At 38.8% G+C, this 26,188-nt stretch overlaps 1 protein-coding gene and 1 pseudogene across 1 annotated transcript in view; one reads left to right on the top strand and one right to left on the bottom strand.

Annotated features, from left to right (window-relative positions):
* The window catches only part of STK3 (serine/threonine kinase 3), a 335,851-nt gene that overhangs the window by 42,736 nt on the left and 266,927 nt on the right, over window positions 1–26,188 (top strand). Inside the window, exons 2-3 of the mRNA XM_026454966.1 lie at window positions 7,055–7,135; window positions 15,087–15,215. Coding sequence (XP_026310751.1) covers window positions 7,055–7,135; window positions 15,087–15,215 — 210 coding nt within the window. The remainder of the gene's footprint in view (window positions 1–7,054; window positions 7,136–15,086; window positions 15,216–26,188) is intronic.
* LOC116418869 lies at window positions 311–2,302 on the bottom strand (annotated as a pseudogene).

Consider the following 26,188-nt stretch of genomic DNA (forward strand, 5'->3'; position numbering starts at 1 on the left):
AAAATTTGGAAAATGTTTCTCCTTATTTCCCTCCTTCCTTGCCTTACTTTTCTTTCCTTACTTCCCATCCCGTTTGTTTGTTTTTCATGTGGGACTCAGGCTTTTTGTTTCTTCCTTTATTTAAATAACATTTTTTCCTTTTCAAATGATTCATCTTTTGTGCTGCACTGTCTAATCTCCTTTTAATCTTATTCAACACAAATTTTGTTTCAGATATATATATTTTTTAGCAGATAAAGGTGTGTTTTATTTTAATGATTGATCTGTATAATCACCAAGACCACTATGTACAGGCAAGAAAAGGGAAGCTTTATTTCCTCGTCTCTTTCTCCTTGGACAAAGTCTTGATGCTCTCTTCCCTCTTTGCCTGGAGGCGCTCTTCATGATACTTGCATGCTTCCTTGATCTTAGACCAGCAGGCCTCTGCCTGGTCAGCCAGGAGCATCTTGTGGGCCTGTGTGCCTTCAGCGGGTAGATGTGTTCCATGAGAATCTGCCTGTTTTTGAACACACTCCCTTTTACCTTCAGGTACAGGCTGTGATACATGTGGCGATCAGTCTTTTTAGATTCACAGTATCTTTGAGCAGCTGACGCAGAATTCCTGTTCTCCTCACGCAAGTTATCTTCTCTGGCATTTGAGCATTGGCTGTACCCTTTTTGCTTACCTGTGTCCAGGTACCTGCCCTTCTGGCAGGCCAAGGTGCTTTTCTGGCAGTGAGCCCAGGAACGGACAGTCACAGACTTACGGATAATCAGCCCATCTTTGATCAGCTTCTGGATGTGCTGACAGGAGTTGGCATGGCAGATTTCATTGGTCTCATTGGTGTCCGGCCAGATCTTTTTGCCACAGCAGAGGATGCTAGAGGCAAGCCTCTTCTGAAGCCTTGAACATACTCACAGCTTCTGCTGCAGCAACAAAAGCAAATATTTTATCTTTTATCTGTTAAATTTCCATTTATCTTTCCCTCACCTTCCATTTCCTTTAACATCTGTGAGTATGTGAAAGTATATTCGTAAGAGCTTTTTATAAGATATTTATCAATTTCACCGCTCTGTTGTTTCTGGGTCTGTTTTATTGGCTAATTTTTCTCTTTATGAGTTATAGTTCCTGGTTACTCATAGGTTTAATAATTTTTGATTGATTTTTTTGACATTGTTGATTTTACGTTTGTGAATGTCGAATTTTGTTTTGCTTAAGAAGTTACGGACTCGTTCTGGTAGGCAGTTAAGTAAGTTGTCTTGTGGTTTGGCTTGATGCTTTTGAGGTTAGTTTTTAAGCTACTCTAGGGAGAATCTGGAATATCCTTTATCTTTTGGTAATATTATCTCCTTTCTAAAATAATGCTGTTCTGAGTTCTTTTCTGAGTGACCTTTATATTCATGGATTTCTTTCAACTCTGGATAGTGGGAAAGATTCCCTGCCTTGTGATATGTCTGGGAATTTTGCTTCTTATTGCTCCCTGATTGTTTTTTTCCCCTTAAGAAACTGGTTTTGCTGGGCTTTGAGGAATGTTTTGTAAGCTTGCGCAGACTGGCATTTCATGGAAACCTCTAGGTACATTGCTGAACCTTTTCTCTGCATAGCTCCCTTCTCCTGATACTCTGTAATGGAAGTTCTATTTGCCTTGATTCCTCACCAAACTCTAAGCTCTATTTCTTCAACTCAGCAAAATTGCTTAGTTCTGTTTGAATTCTTCTTTTCCTGTGCTACAGTCTGATGACATAGTCTCTAGATCTAAAGCCTGGGTGATGGCAGGGCTCATCTTATTTCTTCTCCTTCTCTTGGGGACCTCAGTATATCCAGTTCTGGAATACCTGATAGCCAGCATCTGAAAACAGTTTCTTATATTTTGTTGAGTTTTGTAGCTATTTACAGCTGACAGATAATTCTGCTTCCTGTCACACCTGGTGGCTAGAAGTGGAAGTTCTACAATGGATACTTAAAACTTTGAAGCTGCTTGAACTTTTGGTAGCTTTTGATGTAGCCAGATATTACCTTCTTGTGCTTCTTGACCTCATTTCTTAAATATTGATGTTTCCTTGATATGTGTTTTGTGTTTGACTCTTATTTTTTCTTAGACATTTTCTTGATGATTTTGTCTCTTCTGAAGGCTTTGAGCTATGTGCTGATGACACCAAGAATTTTATTTCTAGTTCAAATCTCTCCTGAGAGTTGTAAATCCAGTTGCTTACTGGAAATCTACTTTTAGATGACTAGAACTGAGTCCATCTTGTTCCCCTCCAGACTGTTTTTTTTTTCCTGTGTTTCCTACCTTAGTAAATGGCATTACCGTCCACTCATTTGCAAAAACAAAATAATGACATTTTTTGTATGCAGAAAATCAAATAGACAGCACAATTAAAAATAAGTGAAGTCAAAATCCAAATGAAAATGTTTTTAATTTCAAAAAAAGGGCTAGTTTCCTTTGTATACAGATAAGAAAAGGGCTGAAAACCCAGTGGAAAAATGATTAAAGAACAAGTAGGTGATTTTAGTTTCTTAATCATATTGAAAAGATGGTCAGCTTCACTCATAATACAAGTTAAGTGTACACTGAGCTAATAAGTTTTCGTCACAGATTGGCTAAAATCCAAATAATTTCATTAAATACCCTATTGGTGAAACTGTGGGAAAGAAGGGCTCTAATATATTGCTTGTTGGAGAATAAATTGGTACAAACTCTATGAAGGACAACTTGCCGAAATCAGTATATGTGTATATATATTTATGGAACATACAAGTATAATAGGTAAAATGTACCATAATGTAATCAATAATTTAAATAATTACCATATAGTTATTATAATAGTGATCTTATGTTATACTACATTATTAAAATTATATTATTACATGATTATATACTTATTTGTCAGTATATCTACTTTTATGTTGATGTGTGTATGAATGTGTCTGTATTCTCAGTTTCATTTCTGGGAATTTATTCCACATATATTCTAGCACATGTATTAATTGACTTATACATAAGGTTACTCATTGCTGCATTGTTTATCGTATCAAAAGAGAACCTGGATGTCCATAAGCAAAAGACTGGGCAAGTAAGATATGCTATATCTCTGTAATTGAATAGGATGCAGCTGTAAAAAAGAACAGTGATGCTTTATACAGGTTGAGAATTCCTTATCTGAGATGCTTGGGACCAAAAGTGTTTCAGATATCTGAATTTTTTTTTTTTTTGTATTTTGGAGTATTTGCATATACATAATGAGATATCTTGGGGCTGGGACCCAAGGCCAAACATGAAATTTGTTTTGTATCTGCATTATACGCATAGCCTGTAGGTAATGTTATACAATATTTTAAGTAATTTTCTGCATGAAACAAAGTTTGCATACATTGAACCATCAGAAAGCAAAGGTGTCACTATCTCAGCCACCCATGTGGACAGTCTGTGGGGTTATTGGGCATCACCATCATTTCTGACTCTGAATTTACATGCTACTGATAAGAAATCATTTTCTTATACTTGCTCATGCATAAGTACTTAACTGTAAAAAACATGGCATAATATTAATACAGTGGAAAAAAAATATGTTCAGGGTAATGAAGCAGCACAGTAGCATTACCAGAATACCTGTATCAGCTTTTAAACAACAGGAACAACAAACAACGGCAGGCTTTTAGTTTTCACTTATGATGCTAATTTTTGATTGAAAGGTTACTATGTGGGTTTTTTGTTTTTTTGTTTTGTTTTTTTTAGGTGAGAAGAAACATCAGAAGCAGCTGAGGGACCAGGAAATAGGTCCGCTAGGGATAAGGAAACATTCTGCTGGATGGCTTTTTAAAATGTTTCCTCTAGAATCACCTGCCTCATTAACAATGGCTTTTGTCTTAGAAGTCTCTCTTTGATGTTATAAACTGACTTGATTTCTTGTTTTGTTAAGAATGCAGGCCGGGTGCGGTGGCTCAAGCCTGTAATCCCAGCACTTTGGGAGGCTGAGACGGGCGGATCACGAGGTCAGGAGATCGAGACCATCCTGGCTAATACCGTGAAACCCCGTCTCTAATAGAAAATACAAAAAACTAGCCGGGTGACGAGGCGGGCGCCTGTAGTCCCAGCTACTCGGGAGGCTGAGACAGGAGAATGGCGTGAACCCGGGAGGCGGAGCTTGCAGTGAGCTGAGATCCGGCCACTGCACTCCAGCCTGGGCGGCAGAGCAAGACTCCGTCTCAAAAAAAAAAAAAAGAATGCATTCTACTTTAGTCCTAAAATAACCGCATCACACCATGTTGTCTTCTGGCACTTTTTCTGCAATGTTAACATCTTCTTCATTGTTACTGCTACTACTACCATAACCTTGATTCAGAACCATTTCTGCTATTTCTTTTTTCTTTTTTTGAGATAGGGTCTGACTCTGCCACCCAGGCTGGAGTGCCATGGCGTGATCTCAGCTCACTGCAACCTCCACCTCCTAGGCTCAGTCTCCCAAGTAGCTGGGACCACAGGCATGTGCCACCATGCCCACCAAACATTTGGTAGTTTTTAATAGAGACAGGGTTTCGCTGTTTGCCCAGGCTGGTCTCGAACTCCTTAGCTCAAGTGATACGCCTCCCTTGGCCTCCCAAAGTGCTGGAATACAGGCATGAGCCACTGCGCCCCGCCCATTTCTGCTATTTTACCATTGGTCAATGAATGAGCAACTGTAGACTCACTATCAATGTTAAAAACTTATTTGATATCCATTTCTTCCAACTTACTGACAGACTCTGAAGGTATGTTTTTTTGCATATGTAAGAAAGTCAAACATCTTTTTATTTTTATTTATTATTGTTTTTTAAATTTTTAATTTTATTTTTTTGAGACGGAGTCTTGCTGTGTTGCCCAGGCTGGAGTGCAGAGGCGCAATGTCGGCTCACTGCAAGCTCCGTCTCCCGGGTTCATGCCATTCTCCTGCCTCAGCCTCCCAAGTAGGTGGCACTACAGGCGCCCACCACCATGCCCGGCTTATTTTTTGTATTTTTAGGAGAGATGAGGTTTCACCATTTTAGCCAGGATGGTCTCGATCTCCTGGTGATCCACCAGTCTTGGCCTCCCAAAGTGCTGGGATTATAGTCATGAGCCACTGCGCCTGGCCTTTTTTTTTTTTTTTTTTTTTTTTTTATCTTGACATACAGGATCCTTCAAAGTCACTGCCTTGTTCATCAGCATTACTGAACATAGTTGCAAGCTAGAGATTGTGTCAGGTATGCACAACTGTGTCTTTAAATACTGTGTTCCAGTCATTGACAATAGCATATACAACATTCTAAATGCTAAACTGCTTTTGAAAACCTTACACGCTCATATGTCTGTTCACTGCTGCAGATAGGCTGTTCAAGAAAGTGTTTTTATATTTATTCTTTATTGATCTGAGGATACCCTGCTCACTTGCTGAATTAATGAAGTCACATTTGGGGGAAAGTACATGGAATAAACATTATTTTTAATGAGATTTTTCAGCTGGAGGATGAGCAGAACAGTTGTCAAGGAATAACAAAATCTTGTAGTCATCATCCAGTCCAGCTTCCCTGCAGCAAACCCGAACCACTGCTACAAAATGTTTGTGAAACCAATCAGAAAAGATGTCCCTGGTGACCCATGCCTTTTTGTTAGTCTAATAATGAACCCAGTCTTTCCCACACAGCAGGTTTACACTTAGTGTGCCTTCTGTATTAGCACCTCCCAGCACAGTTACTCTGTCCATGGCATTCTTATCCTATAGGGGCTGTAGTCAGAGTCTTTCTGGGGAACTAACACCAAACTGTGATGTTTCATCAGCATTATAGACTTGTTCTAGTGTCAGATTTTCATCAGTGATGGCCTTGGCAAACTTGTCAATGAATTTTTCTGCTTTTTCATGATCAGCAGTTGCTTTATCACCACAAATCTTTAAAAATTTAATATTGTGTCTTAAATTTCTGCAATCAGCCTGTTGAATATTCATAGTTCCCTTCAATTTTCAGTTCATTGTGATATATCTTTGCTTGTTTCATGAGCACCATACCATTAAGTAGTATGTTTTCTCTGCCATGCTGACAGATTTACTCTTTCAGTATACATTTGAGATCTTCATTTTGGTTTTCTGCAATTAAAAAAAATTTTTCATTAACTTCTGTTCATTGACACTTCAGCATAGAACTTCAACAATTTATCCTTCTGTTTCTTCAGATTGTTTATGGTGGTCATTCCAACACCATGCTCTTTTGTAAGACATTTCCCACACTGCTGTCCAGTTTAGCCAGCAGCTTGACTTTTTGTGCTAGAGATAAGCATAAATGCTTCCTGTTTTTCTGTCACTTACTCAGATTTTCAACATTGTCTTTATGCCACAAAGCAGAGAATAAGAAAAAAAAAATCCCACAGTGAGTAATGCACAGTCTTGGCTCCATGTGGGGCATCGTGGGGAACCTGTCATTGGTGCATCTGGCCTGTACCTGTGCCGTTTTATTACCCTTCTTTGGATGTGCTTAGGTGGGAGAATCTGTGCATGCATGGAAAAGATATGTCGGAGCTGAAGCGGGCTGGGGAGGATCTTTTTTCCTTAAATTGTGTTATGTGCTTACAGTTTGACTGTGACTCATTACATGAGGTCAGGTGGGGAATTTTCCATTGTCAGTATCATGTTGGTGCTCCAAAAATTTCAGATCTTGGAGCATTTTGGATTTGAGATTTTTGGATTATGGATGGTTAACCTGTATGGAAAGCTCTCTAACATAGTTTTGTCAAGTGGAAACAGTAGACAACATAACAATATTTATAAAGAAGGGTGTGTATGTGCTTCTTATATATTCAAAGAGGAGGAATTAAGAATATGTATTCATATTTGTGTAAAGGTTTCACAAAAACTAATAAAAGTGATTATTTTTGGAGGTGTTGCTGGGCACATGAGGAACAGGGCTTGAAAGGAGAACGTTTACTATATATGTTTTAATATTGTTATAGTCTTCTGAATATATTAAAATAAAATTAAAAACTTTGTAAAATTTTAAAAATTAAAAATTTTGTAAAAGGTCTTTAAAGAAAATATTTTCTTTCTTCTTTCTTTTTTAAATCAGTAAACTAAAAAAGCTGAGTGAAGACAGTTTGACTAAGCAGCCTGAAGAAGTTTTTGATGTATTAGAGAAGCTTGGAGAAGGGTAAGTACAAAAAATATGAAAGCATCTAAATAATTTCAGAACAATTTTTTTTTTTTTTTTTTTGAGAAGGAGTCTCGCTGTGCCGCCCAGGCTGGAGTGCAGTGGCCGGATCTCAGCTCACTGCAAGCTCTGCCTCCCGGGTTTATGCCATTCTCCTGCCTCAGCCTCCCGAGTAGCTGGGACTGCAGGTGCCCACCACCTCGCCTGGCTAGTTTTTTTGTATTTTTTAGTAGAGACAGAGTTTCACTGGGTTAGCCAGGATGGTCTCGATCTCCTGACCTTGTGATCTGCCTGTCTCGGCCTCCCAAAGTGCTGGGATTACAGGCTTGAGCCACCGCGCCCGGCCTAATTTCAGAACAATTTAAAAAATATTATATGATATTAATCTTTCAACTAGAGTATATTTGTATGAATTGAATAGTATTTAGTAGTAATTAAATTTGGCAGGTGATACTGAATTTTAAAGATTAGTTTGTGCTAAATCTGGTAATAGTGTTTTTTCAGAGAAAGTAGGCCATATATATAAGCGAAAAGCAAGAAATGTGCTGTGAAATGATTTTCAAGAGATTTGTTAGTTCATCCCTTATGGCATTCTTATTATATGCTTGAAGGTTTTGACTTTGTTAGGCAAGCGAACATAAGGCCATCCTTTTAGATCTTGGGGCTCATTTTATTTTGGAAAGGGTAAGTAGTTGATATTACAAGAATATCTTAGTGAGGAAAACAGTTTGTATAGGCAGAAGAATAGTTGACATGGTTTCAAAATAATAGTAGAGAAACATGTCTTGGCTTGAGCAGAGAGAAAGATAGGGAGCATTTAATGGAATGACAAAGTATAGGAGAATTTCCAAAATAATAAAGGCACAAAACAGAATTAAAAGAAGCTTATAGATCAGCAAGAACAAAGACAAGGAAATAGAGAAAATAAAAAGGTAAAATAATAAGGTAGGCCAGGTGCGGTGGCTCACGCCTGTAATCTCAGCACTTTGGGAGGCTGAAGTGGGTGGATCACTTGAGGTCGGGAGTTCGAGACTAGCCTGACCAACATGGAAAAACCCCATCTCTACTAAAAATACAAAATTAGCTGGGTGTGGTAGCAGGCGCCTGTAATCGCAGCTACTCAGGAAGCTGAGGCAGGAGAATCACTTGAACCTGGAAGGTGAAGGTTGCGGTGAGCCAAGATCACGTCATTGCACTCCAGCCTGGGCAACACAAGTGAAGCTCCATCTCAAAAAAAAGAAAAATAATAATAATAATAATAAGCTAAACATGATGGAAAGAATAAAATCAAGTGTATTTTTCAGTAAATGTTAATTCTCCCATTAAAAGACAAATTGTTAGAGTAAGTGAGTATGTGAAACCTACCTATATTTTGTTTATAGGAGATGCAAGTAAAACAAATAATGGAAATATAAGGCTATTTATTTATTATTAATAGAGATGGGATCTTGCTATGTTACCCAGGCTGGTCTTCAACTCCTGGCCTCAAGTGATCCTCCTTCTTGGCCTCCCAAATTGTTAGGATTATAGATGTGGGCCACTGTGCATAGCTTATAAGGATATTTCTTATAAAAAATATTATGTAAGAGATGAATGTACAAATAAAAAAACAAAGTAATAGTAGCAATTTTTATATTAGATACATTAAAGTTTAAAAGATTTCAACTAAATAAAGAGGTATATTAGGTAGCGATGTCAAAGACAATTTATAACAAAACATGTCAGACAACATGGCAGCTAAATTTATGACAGAAAAGCTATTAGTGATGTCAGAGGCATCTAATAAAAGTATAATTGTATGGGAGATTTCAGTGTATCTCTTTTAGAATTGGACAGATATAATAGAAAAAAGAGAAAGGACATAGAGGGAGTTAACATGATGATGAATAAACTTAATTTTATAGAAATGTAAATATATATAAAGTAAAAATATATAAAGTACCTGTATGTCTATCTAACTATACATATATATTTCTTGCAGACCTGCTTTTTTGGTATATGTTCAAGGACCATTGATAAAAGAAAAGTTACAAATTCTAAAAAATAAGGGATTTTTACTGGTCACATTTTCTGATTGTATTAAGCTGTTCTTGTGTTGTTATAAGAAAAATACCTGAGGCTGGGTAATTTATAAAGAAAAACTTAATTGGCTCACAGTTCTGCAGACACTACAAAAAGCACGGTGCCAGCATCTGCTTCTGGTGAGGGCTTCAGGAAGGTTACAGTCATGGAAGAAGGCAGAGGGGGAGCAGATGTCTCACATGGTGAGAGCAGGAGCAAGATAGGGCAGGGGAGGTACCAGAGTTTTATTTTTTTTATTTTTAAATTTTTTTGAGACAGAGTTTCTCTCTCGTCATCCAGCCTGGAGTACAATGGCATGATCTTGGCTCACTGCAACTTCCTCCTGGGTTCACGGGATTCTCTTGCCTCAACCTCCTGAGTAGCTGGGATTACAGGCGCCTGCCACCATGCCCAGCTAATTTTCATATTTTTAGTAGAGATGAGGTTTCACAATATTGGCCAGGCTGGTCTTGAACTCCTGACCTCAGGTGATCTGCCCACCTCGGCCTTCCAGTGTTGGGATGACAGGCATAAGCCACTGCACCCGGCCTGTCACACCGTTTTAAACAAGCACATCCTGTGAGAACTCACTTACCATCTCAAGGACACCAACAAGCCATGAGGAAGCTGCCCCTATGACCCAAACGTCTCCTAACAGGTTCCACTTCCAACATTGGGGATTACATTTCTCTTTTTTTTGAGATGGAGTCTCACTCTGTCACCCAGGCTGGAGTGCAGTGGCCGGATCTCAGCTCACTGCAAGCTCTGCCTCCCGGGTTCACGCCATTCTCCTGCCTCAGCCTTCCGAGTAGCTGGGACTATAGGCGCCTGCCACCTCGCCCGGCTAGTTTTTTGTATTTTTTTAGTAGAGATGGGGTTTCACCGTGTTAGCCAGGATGGTCTCGATGTCCTGACCTCGTGATCCGCCCATCTCGGCCTCCCAAAGTGCTGGGATTACAGGCTTGAGCCACCGCACCCGGCTGGGGATTACATTTCAAAATGAGTTTTGGAGGGGACAAATATGCAAACCATATCACTGATTATACTCACTAAATTAGACATAAGTAGTTATAATATGACAAAATCCACACCAACTGGAAATTAGGAAACATAATGTGAAGTAACTTGTTGATTGAAGAGGATATTATAAATTACGAAACACTGAAAAGGAGAACACATTGTGCCAGTATCTGTGGAATACAGCAAAACTAATTAAGAGAAAAGTTTTAGTTCCAAATTCATTCATTACTAAAGAAGAAAGGCAAAAAATAAACTTAGTGCTTAAAGAACTTAGAAAGATTATGAAACATACCAAAAGAAACTGAAGATTGAATTAAAGAAAAAGCTGAAATTAATGAGATAGAAAAAAAATTAGAAAGGAAAAATATGAAGCAGGCGCAGTGGCTTACGTGCTGTAATCCCAGCATTTTGGGAGGCCGAGGTGGGGGGATCACTTGAGGTCTGGAGTTTGAGACCAGCTTGACCAATATGGTGAAACCCCATCTCTACTAAAAATACAAAAATTAGCTGAGCGTGATGGCATGTGCCTGTAATCCCAGCTACTTGGAAGGCTGAGACAGGAGAATTGCTTGAACCCAGGAGGTGTAGGTTGCAGTGAGTCAAGATTGTGCCACTGCACTCCAACCTGGGTGACAGAGCGTGACTCTGTCTCAAAAAAAAAAAAAAGGTAAATATATATATGTTTATACATACATAAGCTTTCGAAGAGATCAGTAAAATAGTTAAACCTCTTACAATGTTGAGTAAAGAAAATAGAGCGAAAATACAGCTGATCTGGAATAAGAAGGAAGATACAGCCAGTGATAGAGAAATGATTAACTGTTAATTATAAAGGTACCAACTCACAGCATATTATTTACAATAGCCAAAATGTGGAAACAACTCAAATGTCCATCTACTATCCCAGATGAATAAACAAAATGTGATATGTCTGTACAAGTGACTTTTTAGCCATGAAAAGGAGTGAAGTACTGGTACATGTTACAGTGTAGTTGGATTTACAAAATATTATGCTAAGTGAAGGAGGGAAGCCAGATATAAAAGGTCACATATTGTATGATTTCATTTATATGAAGTATCTAGAATAGATAAATCTATAGAGACAGAAAGCAGATTCTATATATTTTGGAACATACAGATAACGTTTACACAGCACTGTGAACCCACTAAATGCCATTGAATAGTACACTTTAAAATAGTGAATTTTATGTTGTATGTATTTCACCTCCTCCCCTCCAGAAAGGTTCCAAGTATGTTTTATACACTGTTCAAAGGACAGTTAATGATAGCTTTTTTTTAAAAAAATGAAGGTGGTGTAACTTTAATATTGATATCCAGATGTACAATAAAAGAAAACTGTAATTCAGCCTTGCTTTGTTACTCATTATGGTAACTGTTCCCACCTTGTCTCAGGTGAATAGATGTTGCCACTTCTCTTGTGTTGGGATCCTGTTATCTATTAAACTCAAGGAGCCAGTTTCACTGTTGGCATATTTGTCATCTTTCCCCTGCACTAATAGAGCTTTGATTGATGATGGTATCCTCTGGACGCTTTTTGAAAACATAGTTAGGGAGTATGTGAGCATGGCACATATAATATATATCCATTCTAGTATCCCATTTCCTTGAGCCTTTGATATGCTTCCTTTGGTGTGTACTGAGGCTCACTTAGCATCTCACTTAATATGGGCCACTGTTGAGTCCAGGTTTCAGTTAACTGGCTGAGCAACTGTTAGGGACACCTCCAACTGTTTGAGCTAACACGCTGAGTCTGGAATTTCTGGTCTTTCATCCATAGCAATACATTTCTTCCTCTCTGGAAATCTTAGAATTTGCTCTCACACATATTCTTTAGGGTTCTGATAAAAATTGGCAAAACCTTGCAGCTTTTTTAGTGTGAATAGTAACTGCTTGGGTTAAATTTTATACTTGTCTCCCTGGTATCTATGGAGTTGAGTATAACTTTGGGTCTGGAAGCAATGAGAAGTGGTGGTGGAGTGGTCTGGAGGACCACTCCATTCTCCTGAAAAGTGACTGCCTCAGGAGGTGGAGTCTTCAGGCATTGTAAAGTTAATTTTCTCAGACAGGAGGGCAGAGTTGCTTTTGGTAGCAAGGGAGGCTTGATAGGATTTGGGGATTCAAGGTACTCAGATTAATGAGAATCTATCTAAATGTCCTAATACCAGTTCTCTAGGTACTTCTCTTTACTGTTACATGCCTTAACTTTAACATAACTTTAATATAACAGACCTGGTGCTGATGTGAATTCAACTTACAATGTAATTCGGCCTCCAGTAAGACTATACCTAGAGTTTGTTTTTCAGAAATCTCAACCCTGTTTCTGTAAGAATTAAGAAATTCAGAAATTTTCTGATTCTCTTAGTCTTGAGCTGGACATTTAAGCCTTTAGCTTGCTGTGTTTGTTCTATAACTTTTCCAGTGCAGGCAGAGGCAGCAGCCCATTCAATAGTCCTTATACTTTATTTTCACCATACATTGTATTGATTCAGCTACTTGGTCTTTTAAAGCTTTGCTTAGACTCCAGGCAACTAAGGGTGATAATTTAAATAACTGTTTGCCACTGAATGCCATAGACCATCAGTGTTCTATTTGTTACTTGTATTGAAATCATTACTATCTACACATCTGTATTAGTCTGTTTTCACGCTGCTGGTAAAGACATACCCGGGACTGGGCAATTTACGAAAGAAAGAAGTTTAATCGACTTACAGTTCCACGTGGCTAGGGAGGCCTCACAATCACGACGGAAGGCAAGGAAGATCAGCTCACATCGTACATGGATGGCAGTGGGCAAAGAGAGAGCTTATGCAGACAAACTCCCATTTTTAAAACCATCAGATCTCCTTGTGAGACCCATTCACTATCATGAGAACAGCATGGGAAAGATCTGCCCCCGTGATTCAGTGATTTCCCACTGAATCCCTACCACAACACGTGGGAATTATGGGAGCTACAAAATGAGATTTGGGTGGGAACACAGCCAAACCATATCAACATCTAAGAAAGAAGTAATTCAAGATTATCATCTTTAAGATTCTTTCCCTTGGAACCACTTCCCTATACCAAAAACTATATTGCTATCAGGGTATAGTCAGGAAAGAGAAGCTACTCTGTGTACTCTAGATATAAAGAGTTTAGTAATAAAGTTAGGAGCTCAAATGAATTGTGGAGGGGCCAGGTATGCAAAGCTCATGAAAACTGTTGCCGAAGGTTGAAGGTCGAAGTCAGCATTGAAGATCTCAGCCTGAAGCACTGAAGTGGGTGTTTCTCAAAAGCTCTCTGGGGATCTGCTGGAATCCTGCAGTATTGAGAAACTCCCACCAACTACCTCAGTCTGCAGCAGTGGTGGCTGTCGGAAGCTCAGCAGGAAGCCGCTGTGCACTGTATATCTGTCAGTCCATCTGCTACAACTATATCTGGAGAAAGAATGGTTTCTCCTTTTTGCATTCACATATGCATGTTCTTCCCACTGGCAGACTTTTAATGAGGAACCATTCAGGGAAAGGATTCTGGGAAATGGGAATTGCAGCTTCTCTTTTGTAATGCTGAGGAGTCCTTAGAAAGGAGTGATGGTGTTGCTTAATTGACAGTAGATGATCTAGCACTGAATTCTGTGTTAGCTTTTGAAGGAACATACACACATACGGCTTTCAAGGGGAGATACACACACATACATTCCCCCACACCCAGCCCAATGTGACTTTGGGTACCAAGCCAAATTAAATTACTTCAGAGAGCCCAAAGAAATAGAGGAGAGGATAAAATAAATTGTATTGAAGTAGTCGCTTTATCACTTATTTCTCTCTTTTTCACTTATTTTAAAAGATTATAAATCTGGAAGATCTTCTGTATAGATTTCTAATATTAGGAAACATACAATGTCTTCCATTGGCTTGCTTTTCCTTGTCTTCTGTAGAAAAATATGGTGAGAAAAACATGCTTTTTGGGGTCAGAATGTGTTTGAATTCTGGCCCTACTGGTCTGTTTCTTATCTTTTAATGACAATAATAGTGTTTTTCCTTATGATTGTGAGGGTTGAATTTCATAATGCATGTAAAACACCTAGCACAGGACCTGGTTTATAGTAAGAACTCAGTACATAGTAGTGTTTAACCTCGTTTTTAAATTCATACTAAGATACAAATGGCTTCTTCCTTTTTTGGTTTTGTTTTTTAAAACGCTTGAATATTCAGTTGTCAAAGTTTCAGTAGTTGTAGCAGAGACAGGTTTTGGGCAAGTGACTTAGACCCTGTTCCTCATTTTATTTACCTGTGAGCATGTAGTTTTTCTCTTGAGGAAAAGGTAGTGAAAGGAACTTTTTAAAAAGACACCTTGGATCTGTAAATCAGGTAGAAGCAGATGGCTGCAGATTCCTTACTTCTCTAACTTTGATGTTAATGTGGTCCCCAGCTGAGAGTTTTAACTGTTAAGGTACTCTGAACAGACTTGTGACTTTTTGATATTCTGGGGGTCATTTTCCTTGAGATCAGCCTTTTCTCCTAATTTGAGACTTTGGCTATTTTTAATGTACATTTCATTATTTTAATTTCCATTTATGTCTTTCTAATGCTGCTTGTTTGAGTTGACCAAACGTAAGTCTGTTTCTTTCATTCATAAGAAAAATAGCTACTCATTATATATTAACTTGATTATTTTAAGTCTATAGTTGAAGCAATAAAGCTAAGATATAATTCATTAACTTTTAAAATTGTTAGTTATTTACTTTGATTTTTTAATCTTTTAAATAGTGTTTTAAACTAAAAAAGACTATCCAGAGAAAACTCATAGACTTTTAACCTTATAGTTATGATGTTTGATAGGAAAAAAATAATGTCTTGGTTTCTTTTAGGTCCTATGGAAGTGTATTTAAAGCAATACACAAGGAATCTGGTCAAGTTGTCGCAATTAAACAAGTACCTGTTGAATCAGATCTTCAGGAAATAATCAAAGAAATTTCCATAATGCAGCAATGTGACAGGTATGAAGAGATTTGATTTCTTTGCTTACCCTTGTTTTGACAAGTTTTGCTAATAACGTATAACAAAATTTATTCTTTGATCATCTGTTTAGTTTTCATTTCTTTTTCTTTTCTTTTTTTTGAGACGGGGTTTTGCTCTTGTTGCCCCGACTGGAGCGCAGTGGTGCAATCTCGGCTCACTACAACCTCCACCTTCTGGGTTCAAGTGATTCTCCTGCTTCAGTCCCCTGAGTATCTGGGATTACAGTCATGTGCCACCATGCCCAGCTAATTTTGTATTTTTAGTAGAGATGGGTTTCTCCATGTTGGTCAGTCAGGTCTCGAACTCCTGACCTCACGTGATCCACCTGCCTTGGCCTCCAAGTGCTGGGATTACAGACGTGAGCCACCACGCCCAGCCTAGTTTTCATTTTCTGACTTCCCACTGTAAGTGAGATTAATCCTTTAAGGCAGATGAGGATGGCTTTGTCAAGTGTCTTTAGGACTTACAGCTCTTTGTAGCTTTTCTGCTTAAAAGCAGAAATGAGACTGGATGTGGTAGATCACACCTGTAATCTCAACCCTTAGAGAGGCCAGAGCATCGAGGGTAAAGGAGCCTAGGAGTTCAAAGCTGCTGAGCAACATAGTGAGACCCTTTCTCTACTAAAAGAGAAAAAATTAGCCAGGTGTGGTGGCTTGGACTTGTAGTCCTAGCTACTTGGGAAACTGAGGTGGGAGGATTGTTTGAGCCCAGGAGTTCAGGGCCACAGTTAGTTATGATTGTAGCACTGCACTACAGCCTGGACATTTTTAGCACAACTTTATGGATGAGAATGAGTTTTTGATGTTAAAGGGATCATTTAGCAGTCTGTATTATATAATCACTTTTACTAATTAAGAAATCATGTTTTATGTAAATCTAATTCATTCAGCAAACATTCACTAAGCATCCCCAGTTGACCCAGTACTGTGCCAGGACCTAAGAATGCCAAAAGAACTGAGCTACCTTTTTCTTTTTGAGGGATCAGTAGTGTAGTTGGGAAGACAAATATATAAATAAATAACTGTAATATAGCACGCTCATTGTACTGACTGGTGCATGGGGTAGTGTGAGAAGAAGAAGGCAGGGCATCTTCCTCATCCAGTAGAGCCAGGAAATCTGGAATGCTGACGAAGAGTTAATTTGGTGAAGAAATGGAGTGATAAGGGAGAGTCAAGGGAATGACAGGTAGAAAGGTAAAAACAGCTCAGTGGGGTGTGCTCATCTGACAAGACTTAGAATTATTAGAATGGCAAGTATGGGACAGAGAACAGAATGAAATGAGGTTGGATAGTTAAATGGAGCTGATGGTGAGAAACGTCTTATGCAGTGTTAAGTAGTGAAGGCTTTATTCTATAAGGAATTCAGAGTGTATAAATTATGACTATGTTTAGCCTAAAGTTACTTAACCACAGAGGAATTTATTATTCTCCCTTAACAAAAGGTCTGCTGGTACAGCAGCAACAAAGGAACAGCCAGGTCTCAGACTTCTTTTCTTGTACTCTGTCATCCTTAGCATATACTTTGTCCTCATGCTTATTATCTCAGGGCTACGACAGGGCTGCTATAGCCCCAGCTTTATGTCTACATTCCAGGCAGGAGGAAGAAAGGAAGAAGCAGGGAAGGGGCTTTCCCAGAAACCTTCAGCTTCAGTTTTATTTGTAAGAATTGTCTCATGTGTGACTTAGAGCTGGTGACAAAGGGTAGTCTGGACACATTGTCTCCCCTTATCAATTCAAGGCCCTGTAATTAGAGATTTATGGAAAGCTTTCTCTCATAACAATACATAGGATCTATAGATTGTAAGCTTCTTGGCTAATGAAGTGATTGCATAATCCTAGAGGAACATTGCTGCTTGGATCTGTTCAATTTTGCTTTTCTTTAGAGTATGCTGTATATTTAAATTATGTTACATATTTTCCATAGCATGTGAAATTCAAGTGGTTGTAGAAAAAAAAAGATACATTCCTCAACTGTGGTTCCCACAATTTGATATAGAATAGGAGATGAGATAGCATAGTGCTCTGCCATCAGGTATGCTTTATACTTGCCTGATGCTAGCATTATTCTGTTATTATGGTTAAAAATAGTTCAGTTATTAGTATTGTACTTTGAGTGTTGTCTAGGAAAGTCAGGGTCTCAAATATTACTATTACATATCTCTTCCCTTAATCTTTGTAAGTCTTGGAACCTGTCAAATCTTGCTCAGATTTCTGCAACAGCATCTTATTTTTCACTTTGTCTTTCATTTTTGCCTCCTCCAACCCATTATCTTTCTTGAAGCTAGAGCGTTTTTTTCTAAAATGCAAATGTAATCAAGCATTCTCTGTTTAAAACCCATGGCTCCGCATTGCCTTGAGAAATCGAGTCTCCGGTCCTTCATGTTCCATCTAGTGCTTACACCTCCCTGAGTTTCTAAGTGTCTGTTTACTTGTATTCTCTATCATCTAAGTCTTAAGTTCCTTGAGTTCGGGGATTGTATTTTACTCAGTGTCCTGGATCCTGCCACATGATGGTTACTCAGATACTAGTGAGTACTTCTATTTAATAATTTCTGTTTGGGCAACTCAACTAGACTATCCAGAGGGAATTACACATTTAACATTCTAAAACCAGTTTTAAACATTCCAGGCAAGCCTTTCAAATTCCTGTGTGTCAAAGGCATCATCATGTACTTAGTCTTTTAGCAAGTCTGAGAATCATCTTTATTCCTTTGTATGATGCTTCTGATGATACTGAGTCTTGTAGATTTTCCTTCTGAAATGTCATCACTATCTTTTTTCTTCTCGTCATTCCTTAAGGAAAGGAACCATATATTTTTCTTCATTAGCACCTGTTCAGTGCCTAGCAGTATACTTTTTGATGAATGAATGAATGAGTGTGGTATGTATGAGGAGTATGAGGAAGAGCATTACAGATTGAGGGAACGCTAGGGAAATCAGGTACTTATTCCTGTTATGCACTTTAGGCTTTTAAAGCGAAAGAAAAGTAAAGAATACAGTGGGAAGGAAATGTGAATAGAATTCTAGAACTTTTGTATCACTTTATAGCAGAATGCCTTGCACATAGTAGGTACTTCTCAAATATTTGTTGAATGAAATAAATGGTGAAACAAATATTGATGAAAATAGTTTCTGCCTTTTAGATTTCACTGTCAAATTCATATTTTAAGTATGAAGTTGTGAAGGATCAAAAATCAGTTAGCTAAAAGATCCTAAAATGCTAAAAGATAGGACAAGTAAAAAATAAATAAGGGCCGGACATGGTGGCTCATACCTGTAATCTCAGCACTTTGGGAGGCCGAGGTGGGTGGATCATCTGAGGTCAGGAGTTCAAAACCAGCCTGGCTAACATGACAAAACTCTGTTTCTACAAAGATACAAAAATTAGCTGGACATGGTGGCAGGTGCCTGTCATTCCAGCTACTAGGAAGGCTGAGGCAGGAGAATCACTTTAACCTGGAAGGCAGAAGTTGCAGTGAGCCAAGATTGCACTACTAAACTCCAGCCTGGGTGACAGAGTGAGACTCTTTCTCAAAAAAAAAAAAAAAGAAAAAGAAAAGCAATTAGGAAATGACAGGGACAAACTTAGATTTTAGCTACCAATAAATAGTATTAATGTAAATGTGTTATTAAGAAATTAGCATAAAAATGATTGGAAGAAAACAGTATGAATTGAAAAATTCCCAAATAATACACTGAAATTTTGGTTAGGGAAAATGAGATATGCATTTCTGAAATTTAGCTATTTTCTTAATACATTCAGCTATTTGTGAATTTGGTAAAATGTCTTGCTTTCTATACTCTATAAAAAGACCAGGGGTGGTGTTTTAATCTTTTTTTTTGTTCTTTTAAGTGAATATTTAATAATAGGCTGAATACTACATGTTGGGATAAATATCTCAGGAAGCCCATCTGCTTTGTTTATTGCTGAATGTGCAATGCCCAGTTCAGTACTAGGTACAAAGTAGACATTTAATAAGTATTTATTAAATGGATAAATCATGGAATGTTATTGCTAGACTCAACTTTTGTGGGTCAGCTAGTTTAGTGTTTTCCAAATCATACCCTGATCTAAGAAGGTACTTTTAGTGGCATTTTCTTCACTGAAGATTGATTAGAATGAGAACCTCATTATTGCTTTTATCTTTTTTATATATGGGACTCTTTTGAAATTTTTATTTGAGGAAAAGTCTTCTAGTGCTAAAGCATATTTAAAAACAGTTTTGCAGATACAGAAAATGAGACCTAGAGCTTTTACGTGAATTGCCCAAGATCACACTGCTAGTTAGTGACTGAGATGCAATAAGAACCCACATTTACCCTACTCTAGGGCCAGTGTTGAAGAAAGCAGTGTCTGTAAAAAAATTCCAACAGTTCAAAGTGAAGCACTCTCAAGGCATTCCTAGGAGTAGGGGTAACAACTGGTTAGCAAAACTATGTGCCAGGTAATATGTACACAAGGGAACCACAACTGACACAGTCCCTACTCTCCTGGTGCTTATATGCCAGAGAAGGAACTTTTCATATTTAAACAAAGAGAAATAATGTTGTTACAAATCAGGGCACACACCTATCCCCTTTTTACCTGTTCAACTAGTATGTATTGAGTACTTCCTACTCCTAAGTGTAGCCCTGATTTGCTCTCACAAGAGATACAACAAAGAATGGGTCTTGGCTAGGTGCCGTGGCTCATGCCTGTAATCCCAGCACTTTGGGAGGCTGAGGTGGGTGGATCACAAGGTCAGAAGTTCGAGACCAGTCTGGCAAACATGGTGAAACCCCATCTCTACTAAAAATACAAAAATTAGCCTAGCGTGGTGGCGGGCGCCTGTAATCCCAGCTCCTGGGGAGGCTGAGGCAGGAGAATCACTTGAACCCGAGAGACAGAGGTTGCAGTGAGCCAAGACTACACCATTGCACTCTAGTCTGGGTGACAGAGTGAGACTCCATCTCAAAAAAAAAAAAAAGAAAAAGAAAAAAAAAAAAAGAGTGGGTCTTAGGCCTTAGAGAGACTTTCACTGAACTGGAAGAAACAGATGAATGGGTAGGCTATTTCAATACACAGTGTGGTAAGAGCTGTGATGGGATAGATATGGAGAAGTATGTGGGTTGGAAGAGATATCTAACACCTCATGTTTGAGGGTTCAGGGAAAGATTTCCCAGGGAGGTCATAGCTAAGCTGAGTCCTGATTGATGAGTTAGATTTGCTGGACAAAGAGAAGAGACAACTCTTGTGGCAGAATAGAGCATTTTCAGCTGGCCTGTTCAGGGTGTCACTGAGCACCCCTTGACTTCTACCAGAGCATGCTACATTCTTACCTGTTCTATTTCCTCATGTTTCTAGATAAGATTCCATTTGAACACGGTTTCTGACATAAAAAAAATAAAAGGCTTGAAAATCACCATATTGGAGGGTTAGTGATGAACTTTGGCAATTTGTATCAGCTCATGTGTATATTCAGTTTTGGGTGGGCCAAGAAATAAATTGCTGTGTGATTCAGCTTTTGCTGAGAACAGCTCATTTTCCGTAGAATATCCACATTGCCTTTGTGAAAACTCTATTTATATTACCTACTAAGTTATAGAACACTACTAAGATTGTAGTAAGATGTTGATGAAAATGATGTAATTAAAAATAGCCATTTCTTTAGTATTTTAATTATCACATGCTCACATTAGGAAGACTTTTAAAAAATATACCTTTAGCAATATATGGTTTTCTTCAGTTAGAATGAAATTCAAGTTGATATTTAAAAAGTCACCTTTTGATTGTACATGGTGGCTCATGCCTGTAATCCTTGCTCTTTGGGAGACCTTGGTGGGCAGATTGCTTGAGCTCAGGAGTTCGAGACCAGCCTGAGCAACATGGCAAAACTCTCTCTCTAAAAAAAATACAAAAATTCGCCAGGCATGGTGGCATGTGCCTGTAGTCCCAGCTACTTGGGAGGCTGAGGTTGGGAGGATTGCTTGAGCCTGGGAGGCAGAGGTTACAATGAGCTGAGGTCATGCCACTGCACTCCAGCCTGGGTGACAGAGCCAGACCCTGTCTCAAAAAAAAAAAAAAAAAAAAAAAAGAGTCACCTTTCAAGCAGTATTTTCAAAGTATTCCATTTTCTTTAATTATATGATGTTGTTGACGGACACTTAGATTGATTCCATGTTTCGGGTGTTGTGAATAGAACATTTGGATTTTTATAAGAAGCTTCAACGTAATGATTCAGTCCATATAATTTGCATCATGGGTAGTGTTTAAGTAATGTACAGTTAGATAGGAGTATGTGATCCTTTCTCCATTTTTCCCCTTTGGGTTTTCTCATTTTTTAAAATACTCTTTCTATTTTGAGTTGTGATACTAGAGGAGGACCATTAGGATAAAGAGTGTAGGGAGCTATGAAATGAAGATGGAAATGGAAAGGGTGTGATCGTTAGGTATGAGATGAGAGGAAGCCCAGATGCCCCCACCCCCTCAAAAAAAAAAAAGAAAACCAGAACAAGATACATCATTTTATTGGATTGAAAGTGTTTACATAGGGGAAGGGAAAAATTAATGAGACAGGAGGATGAAATGGAGAGAAGATGCATAAGAGAAAGGCATAGATTGTGGCTCATGATTGGCATGCTAGTTATTAAGGCATCATATTTCACCTCTGCTTCCTGTGCGTGATTGGCATGCTAGTTATTAAGGCATCATATTTCACCTCTGCTTCCTGGTGTAGTCTGTAATTTCCTTTGTGTGTTCCTGGTTCTTCCACGCAGTGAAATTTTCAAAGGCATAGCTGCTTACTCCTATTTAAGAGAGACAAAACTAACCAGGCACAGTGGCTCACGCCTATAATCCCAGTGCTTTGGGAGGCCAAAGCAGGAGGATCACTTGAAGCCAGGAATTTGAGAGTAGCCTGGACAATGTAGTGAGACCCTGTCTCTACAAAAAATAAAAAAAAAATTAGTTCAGGTGTGTGCATGCTTATAATTGCAGCTACTTGGGAAGCTGAGGTAGAAGGATCACTTGAGCCCAAGAGTTTGAAGCTACAGTGAGCTATGATTGTGCCACTGCACTCCAGCCTAGGTGACAGAGTGATACCCTGTCTCTTAAAAAAAAAAAGAATAATAAAAATAATAAAACTACAGTTAGCCCTCTGTATCCCGCTTATTCTGCATCCACAGATTCAGCTAACTGCATATTGGAAATATTGGGAAGAAAAAAGCAATAAAAAAAAATGCAGTATAATAATTATTTACATAGCATTTACATTGTATTAGGTGTAATAAGTAATCTAGACATGATTTAAAGTATACTGGAGGATGTATGTAGTTATATGCAAATATTGTGCCATTTAATATAAGGAATTTGTGCATTCATGGATTTTGGTATCTGTGGCGTTCCTGGAACCAGTTCGCCATGGATACTGAGGGATGACTGTGTATAGAATTGCTGGGTTCCGATACAACCTGCGAGTCCATATACTGGCTTAGTCAAAATTCTTAGGCATATGTCTGAATTAAAACTTTCTGCATTCCTTAAAATTTATATACAGGTATACCTTACTCTGTTGTACTTCTTCACTTTGCAGATGCTGCATTTCTTTTTTTAATTGAAGGTTTGTGGCAACTGTAATGATCAAATCAAGTCCGTCAGCACCGTTTTTCCAATAGCTTGTGCTTGCTTCACGTGTCTATGTCATGTTTTGGTAATTCTTCCCATATTTCAGACATTTTTATTATTATTATATGTGTTATGGTGATCTGTGATCAGTGATCTTTGATGTTACTGTTGTAATTGTTTTGAGGTGCCACGAACTGCACCTTTGTAAGATGGTGAAGTAAAATAAATGTTGTGTGTGTTCTGACTGTACCACTGCTAGGCCATGGGCCCCATCTCCCTTCCTTTCCTCAGGCTTTCCTATTCCTTGAGAAACAATATTGAAATTAGGCCAATTAGTCATTCTACAATGGTTCGTAAGGGTTCAGGTGAAAGGGAGAGTCACACAACTCTCACTTTAAATAAAAAACTAGAAATGATTTAGCTTAGTGAGGAAGACAGGTTGAAAGCTGAGATAAGCTGAAAGCTAGGGTTCTTGTGCCAAACAGCCAGCCAAACTTGAATGCAAAGGAAAAGTTATTGAAGGAAATTAAAAGTGCTACTCCAGGGAGCACATGAGTGATAAGAAAGTGGAAGAGCCTCATTGCTGATATGGAGACAGTTTGAGTGGTCTGAATAGAAGTTCAAACCAGCTATAGCATTCTCTTAAGCCAAAGCCTCATCTCAAGCAATGCCCTTACTCTCTTCAACTCTATGAAGGTTGAGAGACGTGAGGAAGCAACAAAAGTTTGAAGCTAGCAGAGGTTGGTTCATGAGGCTTAGACAAAGAAGCTGTCTCCATAATGTAAAAGTGCAAGATGAAGCAGCAAGTGCTGATATAGAAGCTGCAGCAAGTTATCCAGAAGATGTAGCTGAGATAATTGATGAAGGTGACCACATTAAGCAACAGATTTTCAATGTAGACAGAACAGCCTTCTATTGGAAGGAGATGCCATCTAGGACTTTGCTAGCTAGAGAGAAGTCACTGCTTAGCTTCAAAGGACAGGCTGATTCTCTTGTTAGGGGCTAATGCCTCTCATGACTTTAAGTTGAAGCAGTACTCATTGCCCATTCCAAAAATATTAGGGCCCTCAAGAATTTTGCAAAATCTCCTCTGTTTATGTGACAGAAGACATTTATTGATTTGTGTATATTGAACCAACCTTACATCCCAGCAGTAAAGCCTACTTGATCGTGGTGGATTAACTTTTTGATGTGCTGCTGCATTTGGTCTGCAAGTCTTTTATTGATAATTTTTGCATTTATGTTCATCAGAGATATTGGTCTGAAGTTTTCTTTTTCATTTTGTCTCTGCCACATTTTGGTATCAGAATGATGCTGGCCTCGTAGAATGAGTTAGGGAGGAGTCCCTCCTCCTCGGCTTTCTTGGAATAGTTTCAGTAGGGTTGGTACCAGCTCTTCTTTATACATTTGGTAAAATTCAGCTATGAATCTTCCTGGTCCAAGGGTTCTTCTGGAAAACAAAAATTTGTGTAACTCACTGTATTGTGATACTTGCTTTGTCGAGGTGGTCTGGAATCAAATCTGCAGTATCTTATAGATTTGCCTGTATATAACACTGGAGTGTACAGTGTTTTGAGTGAAACTCTCTCCTCCTCTTCCCTAGCCATTAATAATCAACATGATGGTTTAAAAACAGATGTTAGAACATCTAAATAATTGCAGTTAGTTAACTTGCTGGCTAGAATGAACAATATCATGTTTGGTCCTTGACAATCCTGCACAGGATAATATTTAGGTGCTAGTTTGATTGTATTAGTTCCTTACATAAATTCCTTCAGGGGTTCTGCATTGCCTGGACTGCCCTTTATTCTTTGTCACTAGTCTAATGTTTTTCCGTTTTTCTCCCTAGCGTCTGCTAATAGTTCAGTGAATGTTTGTTGTTTGAATTACTTTAAAAAAAATTAAATAAATGTGAATTTGAATGCATATCTATGTTAGTGGAAATAGACTTGAGTTTAGAAGTCTCAGGTCTTGAACTGTCTGAGCCTATTGGTAGCTGTGTTAACACTTTTAACATTTTTTTTTTTTTTTTTTGAGATGGAGTCTCGCCTTGTTGCCCGGGCTGGAGTGCGATGGCGCGACCTTGGCTCCTGCAACGTCTGCCTTCTGGGTTCAAGAGATTCTTCTGCCTCAGCTTCCCGAGTAGCTGGGATTACAGGCGTGTGCCACCAGACCCGGCTAATTTTTTGTATCTCTAGTAGAGACGGAGTTTCACCATGTTGGCCAGGCTGTCTCGAACTCCTAATCTTGTGATCTGCCCGCCTCGGCCTCCCAAAGTGCTGGGATTACAGGTGTGAGCCACCACGCCTGGCCTCACTTTTTAATTTTTTAAAATGATAGCTTTAAAATTTAGTCTTTAGTTTGCCAGTCTTAAGTTGTAGGTTCTGTATGCAATTGTAGGGAGGCACAGTAAATAAAACAGAAGAAAACTTGTTTATTGTTTCCCAGCTTCCCAGTCTGTACTACTACCACATTGTGTTCTGTGTACCTTGAAAACATCTCTTGAATTTGTTTTCTTTGCTATTTCTACTACACTCACTTTAATCCAAGCCACCAACATCTCTCTTTTAAAATATATGCTTTAGGGCTGGGCGCAGTGGCTCATGCCTGTAATCCCAGCACTTTGGGAGGCCGAGCCGTGTGGATCACAAGGTCAGGAGTTCGAGACCAGCCTGACCAACATGGTGAACCCCTGTGTCTAGTAAATACAAATTATCTGGGCATGGTGACAGATGCCTGTAATCCCAGCTACTCAGGAGGCTGAGGCAGGAGAATCGCTTGAACCCGGGAGGCAGAGGTTGCAGTGAGCTGAGATCACGCCATTGCAACCTGGGTGACAGAGTGAGACTCCGTCTCAAAAAAAAGTATGCTTTATTATTACTCCCATATCATGAGGCCAACAGATTAAGAGACTATTGCTGTGGAAAAGATATATTGTTACACATACAGCTCACAAGAGAAGGAGGAGTGCTGTGTCACAGAGGGCTCCACAGGGAAGTACCAGGGTCAGTTAGGAGGCAGAGAAAGTGAGGGGGAAAAAGTGGGCAAGAATCTTTATGTGGTTTCTGTGGGAAGGGACAGGTGAGACAGGGTAAAACAGGTTTAGGATTGGCTACTTTGAGTATTTCAAGTGGGTTCTGGGGCATAGGACTTTCTCTGGTTGTCTAGTATCTGGTCCTGGGGCAATTTGGGCAGGGGAAAAGTTGACCCTAGACTGTAACCATAGAGGTGGTTGGAGGTTTGGGCTCTAGATAGGTTGGTGTGCCTATAAAAGACATCCTTCCATGGGAGTTAGTTTGCTGTCTCTAGAAATTAGCTAACCCTGAGAGGGGCAGTCGCTTCAGTTTTA

The sequence above is a fragment of the Piliocolobus tephrosceles genome, chromosome 7 (genome assembly GCF_002776525.5).
Source record: "Piliocolobus tephrosceles isolate RC106 chromosome 7, ASM277652v3, whole genome shotgun sequence".
Classification (NCBI taxonomy): domain Eukaryota; kingdom Metazoa; phylum Chordata; class Mammalia; order Primates; family Cercopithecidae; genus Piliocolobus; species Piliocolobus tephrosceles.